This window comes from Apteryx rowi, unplaced genomic scaffold, assembly GCF_003343035.1.
Source record: "Apteryx rowi isolate R43461 unplaced genomic scaffold, aptRow1 scaffold_0, whole genome shotgun sequence".
NCBI classification, from domain to species: domain Eukaryota; kingdom Metazoa; phylum Chordata; class Aves; order Apterygiformes; family Apterygidae; genus Apteryx; species Apteryx rowi.
The window spans coordinates 6,765,785-6,781,668 of NW_020447195.1; the positions used below are offsets into that span (position 1 = coordinate 6,765,785).

Below are 15,884 nucleotides of genomic sequence, written 5' to 3' on the forward strand. Positions count from 1 at the left end.
CCGGGCGCCGGCGCTCGCTCGGACGCGCTCGGTGCGCCCGTTTGCGGGGCACCATTAATTAAGGTGTCGCGCGCTCGGAGGGAGGCGAGCGCTGGGAGCTCGGTCCCCGGGGTTATTTTAGCGGGGAACTCGGGAGACCTGCACGTGTCGGGTCGCCCACTAGGTACGTTTAGAAATACCGATTATGGTTAAAGGAAGGGGAAGGTCCAAAACCTGTTATCGAGGAGCGAGCGCGAAAACGTTCGTCAGACCGATTATTTTAAAATATTTTCAAAACATATTTTAAAATAAGGGGCTTTTATGAGCTCTTAGGTGTTTTGGACGCTCTGAGGGGCTGCTTGTGAGTGTTATGCAGGATTTTTGTTGTGGAAGAGAGGTTAGGCCTCAGGAGTGGACTCGGGTCTGGTGTGAAACAACACTAATTWAAAAAAAAGAATTTTTAAAGGGTGGGGGTTTAGAAGTGTGCTCTTTCTGGTAAAAATCTTCTAAGTGCTAATTTAAGAAAGAGGCTTAACATAAATGGAGAAACAACTAGGACTATAGCAATACTTGCAGCAGTGAAAAGTCTGCCACTGTTCCAGCAGAGATCTTTTGAAAGAATAACTTGGATTTCAGGTCTTGGGGAAATTGGCCTACCAGATTTCAGGCTAAACAGTATGTATATACATGGAAACGATATACAGTCAGATTGCTTATTTTATTAAGAGGTGGAATTTCAGAAATAAAAACTTCATGGTTTTAAGTGGACTTTCTTTTTTTTCCCCTTTTTTTGTTTTGGTAACTGCAAAATAGTTCAGATACTCATAAATAAAAATTGTGGGTATTTAATGATGGCTGTAAGGCCATGTCTGTGTGCATGTTTTCAGGTGATAGTTATAGTGTTGTGGTTTCTAACAGTAGCTGTCATGCTCTAGAAAATCCAGAACATAAATTTAATGGTAAAAAATAAAAAAGTTCATGCCTCTATTATTATGTTATGTTTACTTACTTTATAAAACACATGAAATAAAAAAACAGTGCTTTGGAAATACAAAGTACTAATATCTCCACATCATATTCAAATAACAAGAGCAGCTAAATAATTTTCTGACAGATTTACAATACTGTTTGTAGGCCCTACTCTTTTAATCCTATACCTGCTTCCCTTTTCTGCTGTGGGGAGTCTCACTGAAATTAATGGAACTATCCTTGGTGGTGAAGTTAAACATATGCATAATTGTCTGTAAGAACAGGGCCTTAACTGGTGGCCAAATATAGAAATAGACTTGTCCCAAAATTTGTATATAATACTTAATTTTGGTTCACTGATGTTGTATCAGATCCAGAGCACCCAGGTATGTCAGTGCCCAACTGTATACATTTATAGTAAAAGCAACAACAATCTCCCCCTGGTTTTGGACTAAGTAAAGATTTTGGCTTCCAGTGCTTTTGTTTATAAAATATAATTTAGCGTTGCAGCTGAAATGTCATTGTTATTCTGAATGGAAGTATCATAGTTTAGCATATAGTACTGTTGCTGAATAATTCTGGGTTGTGAGAGGACCCCGTCTCTGGCTTAGCTGGAGATATTCGTGCTCTCGATTGGTTTTGCTGCCTGTCTCTCTCGCATGGTGCAGTGTGCCTGGAGGGGAGGGGAAGGGACTCGCTATGTGCATTACAGTGTAGCAGGTTAGGAGGGAAATGGTGCTTGTATACAGAGTTGTAGATAAAAACTGCTCTTTCTGTGCTTGCAAACAGCTGTCAACAAAAAGGAGAGAAAAAGGCCTGCTACTAAGGCAGCAAAACGTGCAAACAGGTTTTATGGAGAGAAGAACAGGACCGCGAGGAATTTGTGAGGGAGAAGGAGGGGAAGGGGGAAGGCAGAGGAGAGCACGGCTGTCAGAAAGCAAACTTTGAAATATTACTGCTAAAATATAGTTTTGCACGAGGCTCAAAATGGAGGCTGGTGCTGTCAGTGTGTGCTAGGAGAGGCCTGGCATCCTATAAATACAGACTGTACCTCGCTGCCCATTCTGCCACACACATACGTTTTCTCTCGCTGAAATGTGGGCTAATGAGAGGAATAAGTGAGTAGCCGGGAGATGCTAAAGAGAATCTTGCTATGTTTTCCCAGGCTATGATACAGCTCTTGCAAAAGAAAAAAAAAAGTTTGCTTTATATAGAAAGCTCCTGATCTGGCAGCGTGGAGCAGCTCAATTAAATGCTGTTGTTCAAGTCTTTTTAGCATGTGTGGAAAAATGGGTACTACAGGCAGATGGGTGGCCCTGCGCGCTGGGTCCATGCAGTACAGCAAGCAGAAATGGGGTGCATCTGCTTGTGGAAACTTGAGTGAAGTGGAGGGGTTTTTGTTCTGTACTCCTGGTACAGGAGGGGATGGGAGGAGAGCGGCGGGGGGCTGCTGGGAGCGTGCAGCCGCAAGAGGTGGTCTTTGCATCTCGTTGGGTGCGTGATTGGTTTGGACYGTGTGGAGAGGATGGGAGGTTGCGCACGGACACGAATTAGAGAAACAGGCTTTGGGAGCTTTGTGGGTGGAGGCTTAAAGGGGTTGCCTGCCTTTTTCAGATGTGAGTATCCATATATTTTACTTTGTGTGATTTAAGTTGTAGTTTTTTGACTAGGTGATGATAACTGCAGGCAAACTTCAAATGTTTTAAGGATCTAACAAAAATGCTTCTACTTAATATGGACTCCCTTTAGTCTTTCTCTGCACCAGAAAGTGGTGACAACATAAGCAGATTCTGTTATTCCCTATCTTGTCCTCTATAAAATGTTTAAGTTGTCCTTTTTTCTTCCAAGCCTTGCAATCTGCTTTTAACGTTGACACTGGAAAAATGGACAGTGAAATGATCCAAGATTCAGATCTGACACATGACTTGAGCTGGGCATTTATTTTTAGCTCTGACTGAAGTTTCCAGTGACAATTATTTCTTTTTCTTTCACTTTTCACTCTTGTGCTGAGGAAATCAGCTTTCTGGATTTTACCCTGAAGAAAAAGCTCTAGCATGTCCCTTCATCAGTCATGCTTCCTTCTGAAATTGATTTACTTTCATTTTCTAGGTGCTGGTGAATCCGGTAAAAGCACAATAGTCAAACAGATGAGGATCTTGCATGTGAATGGATTTAATGCTGAGTAAGTGCATTTGTTTTTTTTCACTTTACAACCTACCTTACATGTGTGTGCCACACAGTAGCCATCGGTTTTGTTTTATATCTTGGCATGTTTTCTTCTTGGTACTGTTTCACGATCTCTAGAATTTGGATGTGTATTTTTAGATGAGATTAATAGACATTAACTTGAAGAAGTCATGCACCAATAATAAATAAGAGCTAATGGTATAAAATGGTTTCTATCAAGGTTCTGTATATCCAACTTGATTAAGGCTTAAGTTTCTTTCTTTTTTTTTTTTTTTTTACTGCAGTTTCTTTCACAACATGGCTGACACTGATTTACCTCTGCTATAGCACATTGATTCATACTGCTGTAAACATGCCTCCTGTTAGGGTACAAAATGAATGCAATTTTCTTTATTTAGAACAAATAAGGCTTTTGTTTTTGTATCTTCACAAAATAAGAATGTAAAAGGAAGCTTTGGGGTAATAGGTCAGATTTTCTTCTTTCTTCTGTTGTGTTTGCTTGTCCAGATGATTGTGTTAAATTATGTCCCTAAGAGCTTTTCTTGTTTACACTTAAAATCTGTTCAATTATTTGATAGTCGTGAGGAGGGAATGGCATTAAGCTAGAGAAAATGGAAATCTATTTTTTGTCTGAGGAAGATTTGTGTTTGCTAACTTTTCATCTAACCCTGCTCGGGAGTGGGAAGAGATTCTTCTGGATGTTAGTTTATGTTTGCAAGCCGTCTTTGTATATGAATATACCAAAACCTGCTAAACTGATTCTGACTGAATTTCTAGGTGTTGGAATTTCAAAGCTTATTCTGCATTTGTGTTTAACATTTTTAGATATTACTGTTTTCATCTTTTTTGTTTTCAAACATAATAATTTTATATTACTGTGTTTTAGCTTCTAGTCAGTATCATTTATTTTGTAAATCCTATGTTTTTGGGAAGATTAGTTAAGCTTTCACTAGTTAATTCTTTAGTAAGAATGTCTGAGCTAAATGTTTAGCCAAGGAGCCTGGACAATACTTCCCCCTAATCCCCAAACGCTGGTTTAGGATAAGGTACACAGTCTTTTGGAAGAAAGTTCAGACTGATTCATAATAAATTACATTCTGCACTACATGTTTTTAGCTCCTCTCTGTAGGAAATATTTTCTTTATCCTAGACAACTCCTTTTTTCCTAAGTGCCCAATCCTGCATCCCTTTACTCATACAAGTTGTCTTCCCTTATTTTGACTGCTCATGTTAGTAAAGACCTCTTAAAAGACTTTAATGGCTTCAAAGTTTTTCAGGATCTGACTTTGCCATACCAGCTCTCAACATTAGGTGCTAAGTGAAATGTTCATTGGTAGAACTCAGGACCCCTGGCACCTTTTCAAAAATCAATCCATATTAGCAACGCAGTTCTTCCAAGCTTTCTAAACATGCAGATGCTGTTAAAGAGATGATGTTGGTCAGTAATGAATGGTGTATTACAGGGGTGTATAACCTTCCCAACCCTGCAAGCTGCATACCAAAATCAGTGCGAAACTGAGAGCCCGAAGATCTCCTGGGCAAAGCCGGCGAGCCGGGGAGGGCTGGCGACTGGCTCTGGCGGTGGGGCTGAGGTTGGCCACAGCAGTGGCTTGGGGCTGAGCGGCGAGTACAGCTGGATAGCAGGGCAGATTCGGCCTCGGCAGCCTCCACCAGCTTCTCCCTTCTCATCGCGAGGGATCTGGATTCCCCGGCGGTCCCGGTGCCAGCACAGCCCTGCTGCCAATCACAGAACGTGCCCGCTGCGGCAGCCCCGCTCGCAGGGCTGCGGAGCTGCCCGTGGCTCCGGGACCACGCTTGTCCACCCCGCGGCCTGCCGCCTTGCAGTCCTTTCTGCTTGTCCTTCTGCTTTCGTTTGTAGCGTATATTGGAACGTCAAAATCGGGACAGATCAAAAAGCAGCATGTATAATGCGTACAAGAAATGTGTTGTAAGGCATCTAGTTTTAGTTTTTTTGTTGCCAGAAATAGTCAGTAGATCATAACATACTTTACTTGGGGGGAGAAGGGAAAGGCTGTTTTTCAGTGTTTTGCAGATCTTGCAAGTTACTTGCTAGTCCTTAAATGACTTGCATTTTTCTTCCAAAGTAACTAATTGCTCCATACATTATCCTGCTTTCCCCGATGTCCTTTTTTGCCCAATTCATTCCCTCTCTGCCTTCCTTACTTTGTAGAAGGATGATGTGGGATTCAGCTAACAAGAGTATGGAGGGTTTTTTTGGAAGGGTAAGAAAAGTAAGGCATTATGTTTCTTAATGTTCCTGTCAGTCCTTCTAGAACTAGTCAAACATAACGATGTTTGCACATAGCACCGAACCTGATGTGATGAACAACAGCAGAGGGGTTGTGAACGCTGTAGTACACTGGAGATGAAGAGGCGTTCTTTAACATTAGTGTCCATGTACATAAATGTAATTTTAAATTATTTCTGTTGATGCAGCTTAGTCATGTGGCTTGACAGAAATGCGGTTCTAAGTCCCGTCTAAAACGTGTTTGCCTTTAATTTGGTTGCCCTGTGATAATTGATGTTTGAAGCAGAAAGAGAAATACCCGTTACAAAAGACGTTCAGTGTGCTAAAAATGAGAGAATCAAAAGTTTTTCCTTAGTGTTACTCAAATACTCTTTTTAATTTCTGGTGACTAAACAGGATATCCAGTGCTAAATGCACTAACTTCCTTCAGTGAGTGTGGGGATTTTTTATTTGTTTGTTTTTAAGAGTCTGCCTCTAAATAGATGAAGGGACAGTAGTCGTGTGCGTTTAGCTAAATTGGCCGTGGGTCGGGAATGTAGCAATTAACACGGCAAAATCTATGGAGTTGTACGAAACCAGGAGAATTTCCTCTGGGATTCTAATCCTTGATTGTTTTAGCTAATTAGTTATTTGAGGAACTGTATGGAATCAAGTGTTCCAGGTAATTAATATGCTTAATAGTTAACAACATTAAGGTGAATTTGAAGGTGGTTAAAGTTGTAGCCAAGTTAACTACAGTAAAGACTGTTATAAAAAAATTCGACATTCCTTTCATAATCTGTAGTCAAGTTGGAGACAGAAGTATTTTTTTGTTCCTGTTGTGAAGGTGGCGTGTGGGAAGTAGCAGCCCTGTGGCACTGCTAAGCAGAGAGGAACACCGGAGAAGCAAGGCATTTTCTACAGCACCGGTTTTTCTGGACGGGGTTTTGGGAAGTGCTTAGCCAGCTCCCAGCACTCGCAGAAAGGCTTACGTTGGTCGCGCTATCAGCTGGCATATTCCTATAGTAATATTATAAATAACAGGAGCGTGCCTTGCCCACGGTGTTCTTCCAGGGTGCCTCGTCTTTAACATGGAAGAGCTGTCTTTTAAGTAGAACGAAGACTCCGTATCAACCAAATTTTCCTACTCTTTGCGCTACTGCCAACAACAGGGCCCCTTGTGATGTGGAAAGGGTTTAAATTTGGCTTGTAATAGCAGGAAGCCTGTGACTTCCCTTCCTTTCCTTTCCTCCCTCCTCAACACTTCAACTGTCTTTTCATGAGGCCGTTTCAGAGGAGCAGATCTCGGCGGCTGCGGGATATATTGCGCTTTTCTTAGCACCCACTAATAAAGGGGAGCTGAAATGTTCTTCTCTTTTTGCCTGGGCAGAAGTGCAAATGCCAGTTGCTGCGAACTGGAAAGGAGTATATGTGGGAGAGGGAGGGGTAAGAAAGGTAGTCGGAGAAATTAATGTAATGGGATAGCTTGGATTGCAGGGGAAAAAAATTATATCTCTTTTCTGCGTTATCTTGGGGGTGGGGTCCTCTGCTTCGAGGAAGATGATGGCCTTTCACTGACTTTTTTAAGTTGTCTTTCCCCTGTGTCATCACGCAGGGTGGGTTTGGCCAAGGGGCCCCCGCAGAGGGTTGTTGTTTTGGAAAGTGGGGAATTGGCAAGGGGAAGGGACAACTTTGAAGTGTCATGGGAAAAACTGGGACAAGTAGAAATATTTAGATAGAAATAAATTGTTGAAATGTGACTTACAAAATCGACTACAAAGATTGACAGATAAGGGGAATATGCCTTGGTGACTAGTAAGCTTGGATAGTATTTATGATTCAGGGTGTCTCGAGGTTATGGGGCGCTTCAGATAGCTCTTCGCAGCCTCAGTTTCCCAAACAGTGCGGTATTATGGTGACCTTACTTCATAAACTGATATTTTTGAAGTGTTGAATAGGAGTTCATATATTTATCAAATCTGTCGATGGTGATGACAGGAGCAGAACTGAATAGCGTTACTTTCAAGACTCGGAGTGGAATTACATTTGCATTTCTTGTCGTCTTTTAAAAATTATTTTTTCTTGGGAGGGAAGTTAAGAAGTAAACCAAGTGAAGCCTTTAAAGCTTTGGAACTTTCTTGTTGTCTTTTCTCCCCTCTGTTCAGTAGATTTGTGGGGAAGGAAAAGTGGTCACTGATGCATTTTAATCTTTTCTTTGTAATCTGGCCCACTAAATATTGAAGTGCGGTCCTGCCATTGTTTCACATGAACTAGTAAATGACAGTTAGTAAAAATGACTGGTTGGTATCAGTCTCTTCTGTGACTTAAGTGATTCCTGTCTCTAACTTTACTCTTCTGCTGCCTGATACTGTGTTTTGTTTTCTAACCTTAGTCTTTTTGTGTATGTGTGATTTTAAAGAAGAGAAGTTAATGTTATGATTGAGGAAAAACTATAATATTTATAACTAAGTCTTTTTAAAATAATGAATTCCCTCCTAATTACTAATATTAGTTTGTATATGTAAACATAATTGCTCTGTTATTACAGTTCATCTAGATCTGTGTACCAACACCATGTTTTTAGAATGGTCACGTCAGTCCCTTGCCAAGAAACAAACTGCCTTGATCAGACCGTACCCTACTGGCAACAAACATTATTATTTTTTTTTGGTGTTGGAGTAACACTGCGGATTGCTGGGTTTTTGGTTTTTGTTTGTTGGTTTGGTCTGATTGGGGAGGTTGAGCCCCTGTGTATGTCAGGAGGCTTCTGCAGGCTTAAATCAGAGGGTGTTTTTCACAGCTACTGTTTCAGGGCATGGAGAGATTATATTGTGCTGGAAAAATTGTGTGTACATGTGTGTTCAGGGCTATAAACAATTCTGTTCCAGCTAACAAGAGCTTACGGATTTTGATAGAAGTTTGTACCGTAGAACATAAGGGGTGGGTGGAGAGGGGAGGAGGATATGTATTTCGGCTTATTTTAAGTCTTGTCCTAAGAACTGACACAGTTGTGTAGTTGAGTTTTGTCAAAAGACAATAATAAACCAACAGTGGATAAATAGTATGATTAAAAACTTAATATTGCATGTATTTTGTAACAGTTGCATCAGAAGTCTATGGAAGTTAAATATAATTGTCCTCCATCAGTTTGAAAGAAATGGAACATAATATCTGATGGCATTAAAACAAAGAAAACTCCCAAACCTAAGCAAACAAAAAATTCCTTAATTTTTAGGAGCTTTAATGATGTGTTTAAGTGCTTGGAATTAGCTTTTCTTTGGAAAAAACTTTACTTTCGACAAAGGGAAAAACTTCCATTCTGTGAAAAAATAAACCTGAACAATAAAACAATACAAATAATCGTTCTGATAGTTTTTAATACCTACACTGTGCCTTATTTGGTGAGCAGTACCCTCTGATTCCAATGGTCAGTGGAGAAGCTCCTGTACCTTACTCAGAGGTGTTCTGAAATCAAACCATTAAAATATTTCCATGCACCAGTGATTTTTTTTTTTTTTTTTTAGTTTGCAAAACTGCTGTTTAAGTTCCTGAAAGTATTGGTGAAAAGTAATACATAAAGGAATCTAAAAGTTTAAAAAACTGAATATTTCTATCTGGTTTTAGATGTTCATCGTAGGCTGAGGCTAACCATAGGTGGAGACACGAAAACAGAGTATTGAAAGAAAGTATAGACTTTTGTTTTTACCTAATGCTTTATTTTCAACTGACTGTTTTGTGTGTTTGTGCTTTTTCAAAAGCCCATCTTACTTGGATACGAGAAGGATAGTGAAAGCTGAGTGTTCATGTTTCTTGATTTTGTAATGGAATGGGAAACCAGGTGATGCTCATGGCAGAGCAGGCATGTTATCTGTATTTACTGGATGGTGGGATATGTAGACTTATCCTAGTAAAGCAGTATTTAAACTGCCAGTTCTGTGTTGTTGCAAGTAGAGCAGCTCTCAGTCTCCTGAATTACTGTTCCTGGCCTTGCAACTTGACATTTTTGCTTGTAGTCAGATATTTCAGTTTTCTGATAAAAGCAGTGGTAAACTCTTCCTTTAAACTAGATTTGCATATGTTGCAGACATGATTTGGCATGTAAAGGGACTGGCCAAAAATATGGCGGTAGATTTACTTGTTTTGAGGCTTAAATTTCACAAAAGCTTTTTAAGTATGCATGGGCAGCTATCAACCTACTAGAAAGCTTTAAGTTAGAGCTCCAGCGAGCTTGGAGGGCAATTACGATGAATAGTGAATAAGCATGAGGGATCCAGTCTGAGAAGCAAAATGAGAGACAGAACAGCGCTCAAGACGTAACTATGTGGAAAAACAAATTGGGAATGGATCTGGGATGATTTTGACTTCTGGTGATGGCTGTGGGATTTTACCCATTAGTTCAGGCAAAAAACAAACAAAAATAATCTCTCCATTGGCATCTGTTCTACAAAATTTGCAAATTTCTCTTTTGGTAAGGAAAAACTGTTCTGTGGGTAGCTGAGCTACTGATGTCCGAGTCTTGTAACTTAGGCACTCTGTCTCCCAAACCTTTACGACAGTAGTCCCAGGACCCTACAGCATCTGCAGTTTCTCCTCTTAGCACTTGTAGCTTCCTAAATATTGCCTGGTTCTTCCTTGTACTAGTCCATGGCCCTGTGCTTGTCTTCAACAGCATCACTAATTTTTGTCTCTCCTCTGCTCAGCCTCTGATTTTCGCTTCTGGCAGTCAGTCTCAGCAACAGCTACCCTCTGTCAAATTTGGTTGAAACTGGGCAACAGCGTCTCAGAGGGAGACTGGGAGAAAACAGCTAAAAAAAAAATCCTACTCTTCCTCTATTCACCCTGAATATTTTTTGAAGTATTTTTGCTCTACGCGTTCATGAGTTAAAGTGGAAGTGGTGTATTTTTCTCCCTTTTCTGATCTTATGCAAATGTCTTATATTAGAAGAGCAGTGTATCACATTCTATTGACCTACTATGAAATAAGTTGCAAATTATATTAATAAATACCCCAGAAAACTTTATGTAACTTCATAAATGCAGCTCTGTATAAAGAATATTAAATACATATCTATAGTCAACACTTCAGTGTCCTTTCTGAAAAAATTTTAATGCATCAGGCTTTTCCCAACTCTTCTCGAGAATTTGACCTATGCAGTGAAGAATTTTCTCCTGTATTATCTCATGGATTTGTTAGTGTCCCATATATTTTGGGTGGACAGACTGGGCAGTATTCTGGTTTTCCCGGTAAAAACTGGTTTTATTAATTTATCCAGTTGGGGATTGAATTTTTTTTAATGTATGAACAGATTACTTTTCATTATCTTGAGCTCGTGGAAGGTTACCTTTTTGCTATTAAAACCATACCTTCAGATTATTGTGCTCCCTTAAGATTCTCCTTATTTCATTACGTAGCTATATTTTCTGTGTCCCCAGTCATTCTAGCTGGGGAATTTTTTTTCAATTACATTATGTTAAATCCTAGTGTGTTTGTCCCATAAGATATAATTTATTAATAAATGCAGTGTCTTGCTCAGCTCCTTCTAGCAAACTAGGCGTGAGTGGTATTTCTTGTTCCTGTTTCTTAGGTTGCTTGGTTTCCTGCACTGTTGTAGTCTCTATGGGATGGGCTCAGTAAGAGCGAAGATACGTCGTGTCATTTTTCTTCTTTTGTGGTGGGGGAGAGCAGGTTTGTGGGGTTTTGAGTATTTCTTTTCTATGATGAGAGGACATAAACACCCAATACTCCTGTTCCAGTTTTGCAACCATCCTTCCAGAGTGTCTCCTAGATCAAGGCAGGCATAGTTAATGCTTTGAAGTATAATCGAGAAGGCAAGTTTATCTCTATCTTTATTTTTAGATATGTCATGTGTTTATATATTAGGCTTGCCCAAGTCCCATTGCTGATGAAGAGCTGAGATACATAAATTGTTCAGCCTAATCTTGGTCATTCAAAGCTCTCGAGTTGAAATGAAGGAATTTCCACTGATGAGGGATTTTTTTATGTAACTTTAATTCTTACATACTGAAAATAATGTCCTCTATTTTACTTTGACAATTGAATCTTGAGTTCCTAGTACGTAGAAGAGTATTTGGGATACGCTGCAAGTGCAGCTGCATCAGCTTTTAAATGCTCATTTGACAGTTGTATGCTCAAGTAAGCATACAACTAATTAGAATTAGTTGTTTACAGCTGAGCTTATTTAAAAGCAAGAGTACATTGAGGTATGTTTTTTCAGAGCTAAGTTAGGACAAAATTATCTGCTTTTTGAGGGAAGTAGTAGTGGAACGTCTCAACGAGATGTTCTGGTTTAAGATGTTTGCTATTAGAAACCACGAGAAGGATCGTGACCTGATGGATTAGCTACCTGTTGCTTACTGTATTCTCCAAAGGGCAATTTAATAAGTCATTGTGTTCACTTGCCTTTTTAGTTAAGGCACCAGAAAACAATCATCTCTCCCAGCTGCACCTTCGTGCCTCCCTGGAGCGCTGCACTAATGGAGCAGGCAGAGGTGTGCGCTGGTTCCTGCTGAGCCTTGGTGGGGACCCAGTAGACGTTGCATTTAGCCTCGGATGGCACCTTAACAGCTAGCCGAGGGATTTGCTATTGCTGTCTTAATCATTGCAATTTAAATACTCTGTTCCTGTATGCAGGTCCACGTGTATAGATGCATTTTTTTCACTCAAATTGTTAAAATGTTTTTATTCTGTTTTGATAATGTGATTATTTATATAATTTAAATGTTGATATTCATTAGAAAATGTTAAAAGGAAGCTGATACCATTGAAGTACGTTTCTTCCTTAGGTTTGTAATGAGAAAGGATGGCTTGCTCATATCTCTCTTGCTTTTTTTTTTTTTTTTTTTTAATTATACAAAATGGTGTAATGGGACACTTCATATACTAAGTTCAGCAAACCATGTGTAATAACTGTTTTTAACCCTGACAATTTAAATAACTTAAAGATAAATATGCTAGCTAAATTTGATTTACCATGTTGTTACTGTAGAAAAATTAAACTAATTCATTTCATGAATTTTAATTTAATTGCATAACAGTGATTGGCATGACTTCAGATATTTTGTGTTGCTTAAACAGTTTAAGACCATTTGAGATAAAGACAAAAGCTTATAGTTAGTTATAATAATATTTTTTTAAATAAGCAAAAGATCATAATCACAAGGACATAGCCATTTGCTGAAAACATTTTGTTAAATACTTTTTATTTCATTTTTTGTTTCTCTGAACTGAGAATATGATAATAGTACTGCATTTTTCATGAAAATACTCTAAGCACTATACAAAGCTGAGGAAATGTTTTTCTTGTTAAACAAATGAGAAAACTGAAAGAAGAGCAGCTCAATTAAGTACTCTGGTTCTCAGGAAAGCAAAAGCCATTCTGACCCGATGCACAGCTCAAGTCCACGTGCAGGTCAGGTAGAACAGCTCCCGTTCCACCGTCCTGCCCTAGACCTTTCAGATCTTTTGGGAAAACATTTGCAGAGGTCAGTATCAATAAGAAGTTTAAGTTAAATGTTTCTGGTATCTTGTCTCAATGTGTTCTACAGCAAGCGTGTTATGCAACTTTCTGGCAGATCTGCTTTCTTTTTCATTTTTTTTCTTTTCTTTTTTTTGAGGGGGGGTAATTTTGGTTAAATTTCTATGGAGTAGGAAGGTATTAAGTTTTCAGTAGTGGGGTTTGCAGCATACTGACATACTGACATAGATACCTGTAAATAGTTACTCAAAGGAACACATTCTGCTTATGTGGAACATTGTTGATGAAAATATGTTTTATAACTGGAGATACATAACTTTATAAATTGGACACTTTAAAAATTGCAAATTTAACTATTTTGCCTATTCAGTTTTTGAACTGAAAATGGAAGGGAACTGTGTCACGGGACTCTAATTTCCCTGAACCTTTGGGAATCCGGGATGCCCCATGTTGCTTCTGTGTTTTGCCTTCACCTAATTGGACAGTCTTCATTTTGTGTAATTGCATCTTATGCAATCATATGTTTGCTTTTCTTATGTTTGTCACTGAAGAACTCCATAGTGTTCTGTTACCTCAGTATCTTTTGCCACCATTGAAAGTAAGGAGCTAGAACAAAGTTAAAAAGACCAAATTTACTAAAGCATTTTTGATTATTTTGCACAGTCCTAGGACCTCATAGAAAAAACACTTTAAAATAATGTAGGCCACATTTTGCCTTGTTTTTTGTTTTTTGGTGTTTTTTTTTTTCCCCCTCCATGGCTTTATTCGTGCTTTGGAAACAAAGAGAGTTGTCCAAAAAGGAGAGGGAGGGAGAAGGAAAAGTAGGCACAAGCAGTAGTCTTAGTTGATGTTTGTACGTAATATGTCTTTGTAGGCCTCTGTATTTGTAATGTTTGCATGTTAAGTATCTCTCTTATACAGGAATAGTATGTTACCCCAATTCTGTCCCAGAATAAAATTTTCTTTGTTAAATTTAAAAATTTAACTCTTTCTGGGGTCAACTGGAATCAGCTGAGAACTGTTTCGTTAATTAAATTTCACAGATTGCCTTGTGATCATTTGGGAAAACTTAAGCCCTGTAAGACAGTATGAACTTTTATTTTACTTTGTTTTATTTGTAAAAATCTTTTTCAAGTGTAGATTTATTACTGAATGCAGAAGGTAAGATGATATGTAATTGTATAGAGAAAGCATAAATATTTTATAGATATTAGTTTTATTTTCCTTACCAAAAAAAAAAGGAGGATATATATATCCTATATGATACCTGGAATAGAAAAGGAAGTTTATTATCTGTAAGAAAGGCAGTTTTCAGGAGCCTCCATTAGAATATAGCTATTTTCAAAACAAGAATAAATAACAGACAAGAATCCTAAAGGAACTATGCAAGAAACTATGGGAATCACTACTGTTAATTTTTTTTAGTTCTTAGAAAAGGGGAAACAATTTCATTGCTTAAAGTAAGAAATTGTCCAGAGATCTGCTAATCAGATTGCTGGGAATCAAATATGGGCAATTTTATTATTATTTCTTTTTATAGTGAAGGTTTCTAGCAACAAGGGTGTATAGGAAGAACATCATTAATGTGGTTTCATATATAATAAGATCTTCTTGAATGAGCCTATACCTTCTTGAGAAGATTATAGATCTGATTTGTAAAATCAGATCTGTTTTGATATACGCTGTTTTGATACAGATGACTTTCTTGTGCCATTTAGTGTAATATCACATGATATTTTGATTTTTAAAATTGTGTTGTGTGAAACTAGCCATGCATCTATTAGGGGAGTTTAAAAACCAGTTCACTGATGGATCTCGCTGTATGGTGGTTACCAGAGCCAGGGAGTGGGACCATATCTTGGCCTCTAGGGAACTAGTGGTTATATATATAAAACCGAATCGGGTCAGCAATCTAAAGAATGATCCTTCTTTGCAAACTGGCTATGTAGTTAATAGTGGGAGGGTCAGGTTACTCTTTATAGAGTGATCTGAATAACATGTTTAAAAGTCGTACTTCGTAAAATTGTGTTTTAATACAGCAGAATGCAAGACAGTCGCCTGGGATTCAGAATGCAGATTGTATCTGTAGAATTGGAAAAGGACTTGAAAGTCAATTAGTTAATTACCTTAGTGTGCTTTATTGTGGAAAAAACCCACCCAAAACAAATGCCAGCTTGGATGTATATAAAAAGGGAAAATGATACGTAAGTAATCAAGTGGATTTCCAACACTGATAAAAGCGTTATTAAAATAGTATATCCCATGCTGTTGTCTTCACTTCATGAAGGATGTGGAATTGCTGATTCTGGGGAAGGATTTAAAGACAGGCCATAGGAATCATACAGGGACTAATTGATTTATTAGTAGGACATTTGGACATGATTTGATTATCGTGTAGAGGTAGTGCTGTGTGGAAAGATACTGAAAAACGGAGACGTGGAATGACATTCTGCTTCTTAGCAGTAGAGATACTTTAATTTAAAGAATCTGTTGGGGATGGGGAAGCTTCATTTGAGCTCTTTTTACAGAAGGACAGGTTTATTTTTTTTTTTAAAGGTGTTTTAATTCCACTTCTGGAGACGTGGCTTTCATGATGCAAGTGTGCAGGGTCATAACAGGCCATTCTGGCCTTGGGATCCACGAAGCCTCCCTCGGGTGCTGCAATTTATTCCCTTCTTTTGCAGCTACAGGGAAATCTGGTCTGTTTTTATTATCCTGAATATGCTCCTGGTATCTTCTGCTGCATAAGGCTTTCTTGATGCTTGAAGTACTTGGTCATTCCTTGTCAAATAGTTCTTTGTTAGGGCAAGAGTCTTGGGCCCTCGTGTCATCTCATTTCTTTTTTTGTTCCTTGCACGTAGCCCACAACACGTGGTGATCTTCAGGACAAAATTGTTGCATTTGAAATTTCAGCTTGATATTAAAGTACATGGAGAAGCATAATGGCCTGTGGCACACTGGAAGGCAGACAAAAGTATTCAGCTATCCTCTCTGACCTGCAATTC

At 38.7% G+C, this 15,884-nt stretch overlaps 1 protein-coding gene across 5 annotated transcripts in view; it reads left to right on the forward strand.

Annotated features, from left to right (window-relative positions):
* The window catches only part of LOC112961318 (guanine nucleotide-binding protein G(s) subunit alpha-like), a 33,017-nt gene that overhangs the window by 1,085 nt on the left and 16,048 nt on the right, over positions 1 to 15,884 (forward strand). Inside the window, exons 2-4 of one of the 5 annotated variants that reach the window (XM_026056640.1) lie at positions 3,058 to 3,130; positions 3,420 to 3,502; positions 4,599 to 8,735. In XM_026056640.1, the coding sequence (XP_025912425.1) occupies positions 3,058 to 3,130; positions 3,420 to 3,462 (116 nt within the window). In that variant the 3' untranslated portion in view covers positions 3,463 to 3,502; positions 4,599 to 8,735. Of the gene's footprint in view, positions 1 to 3,057; positions 3,131 to 3,419; positions 4,241 to 4,598; positions 8,736 to 12,764; positions 12,886 to 15,884 lie in introns of those variants that run through there. The other 4 variants (XM_026056469.1, XM_026056728.1, XM_026056545.1 and 1 more) reach the window with 4 other exon arrangements.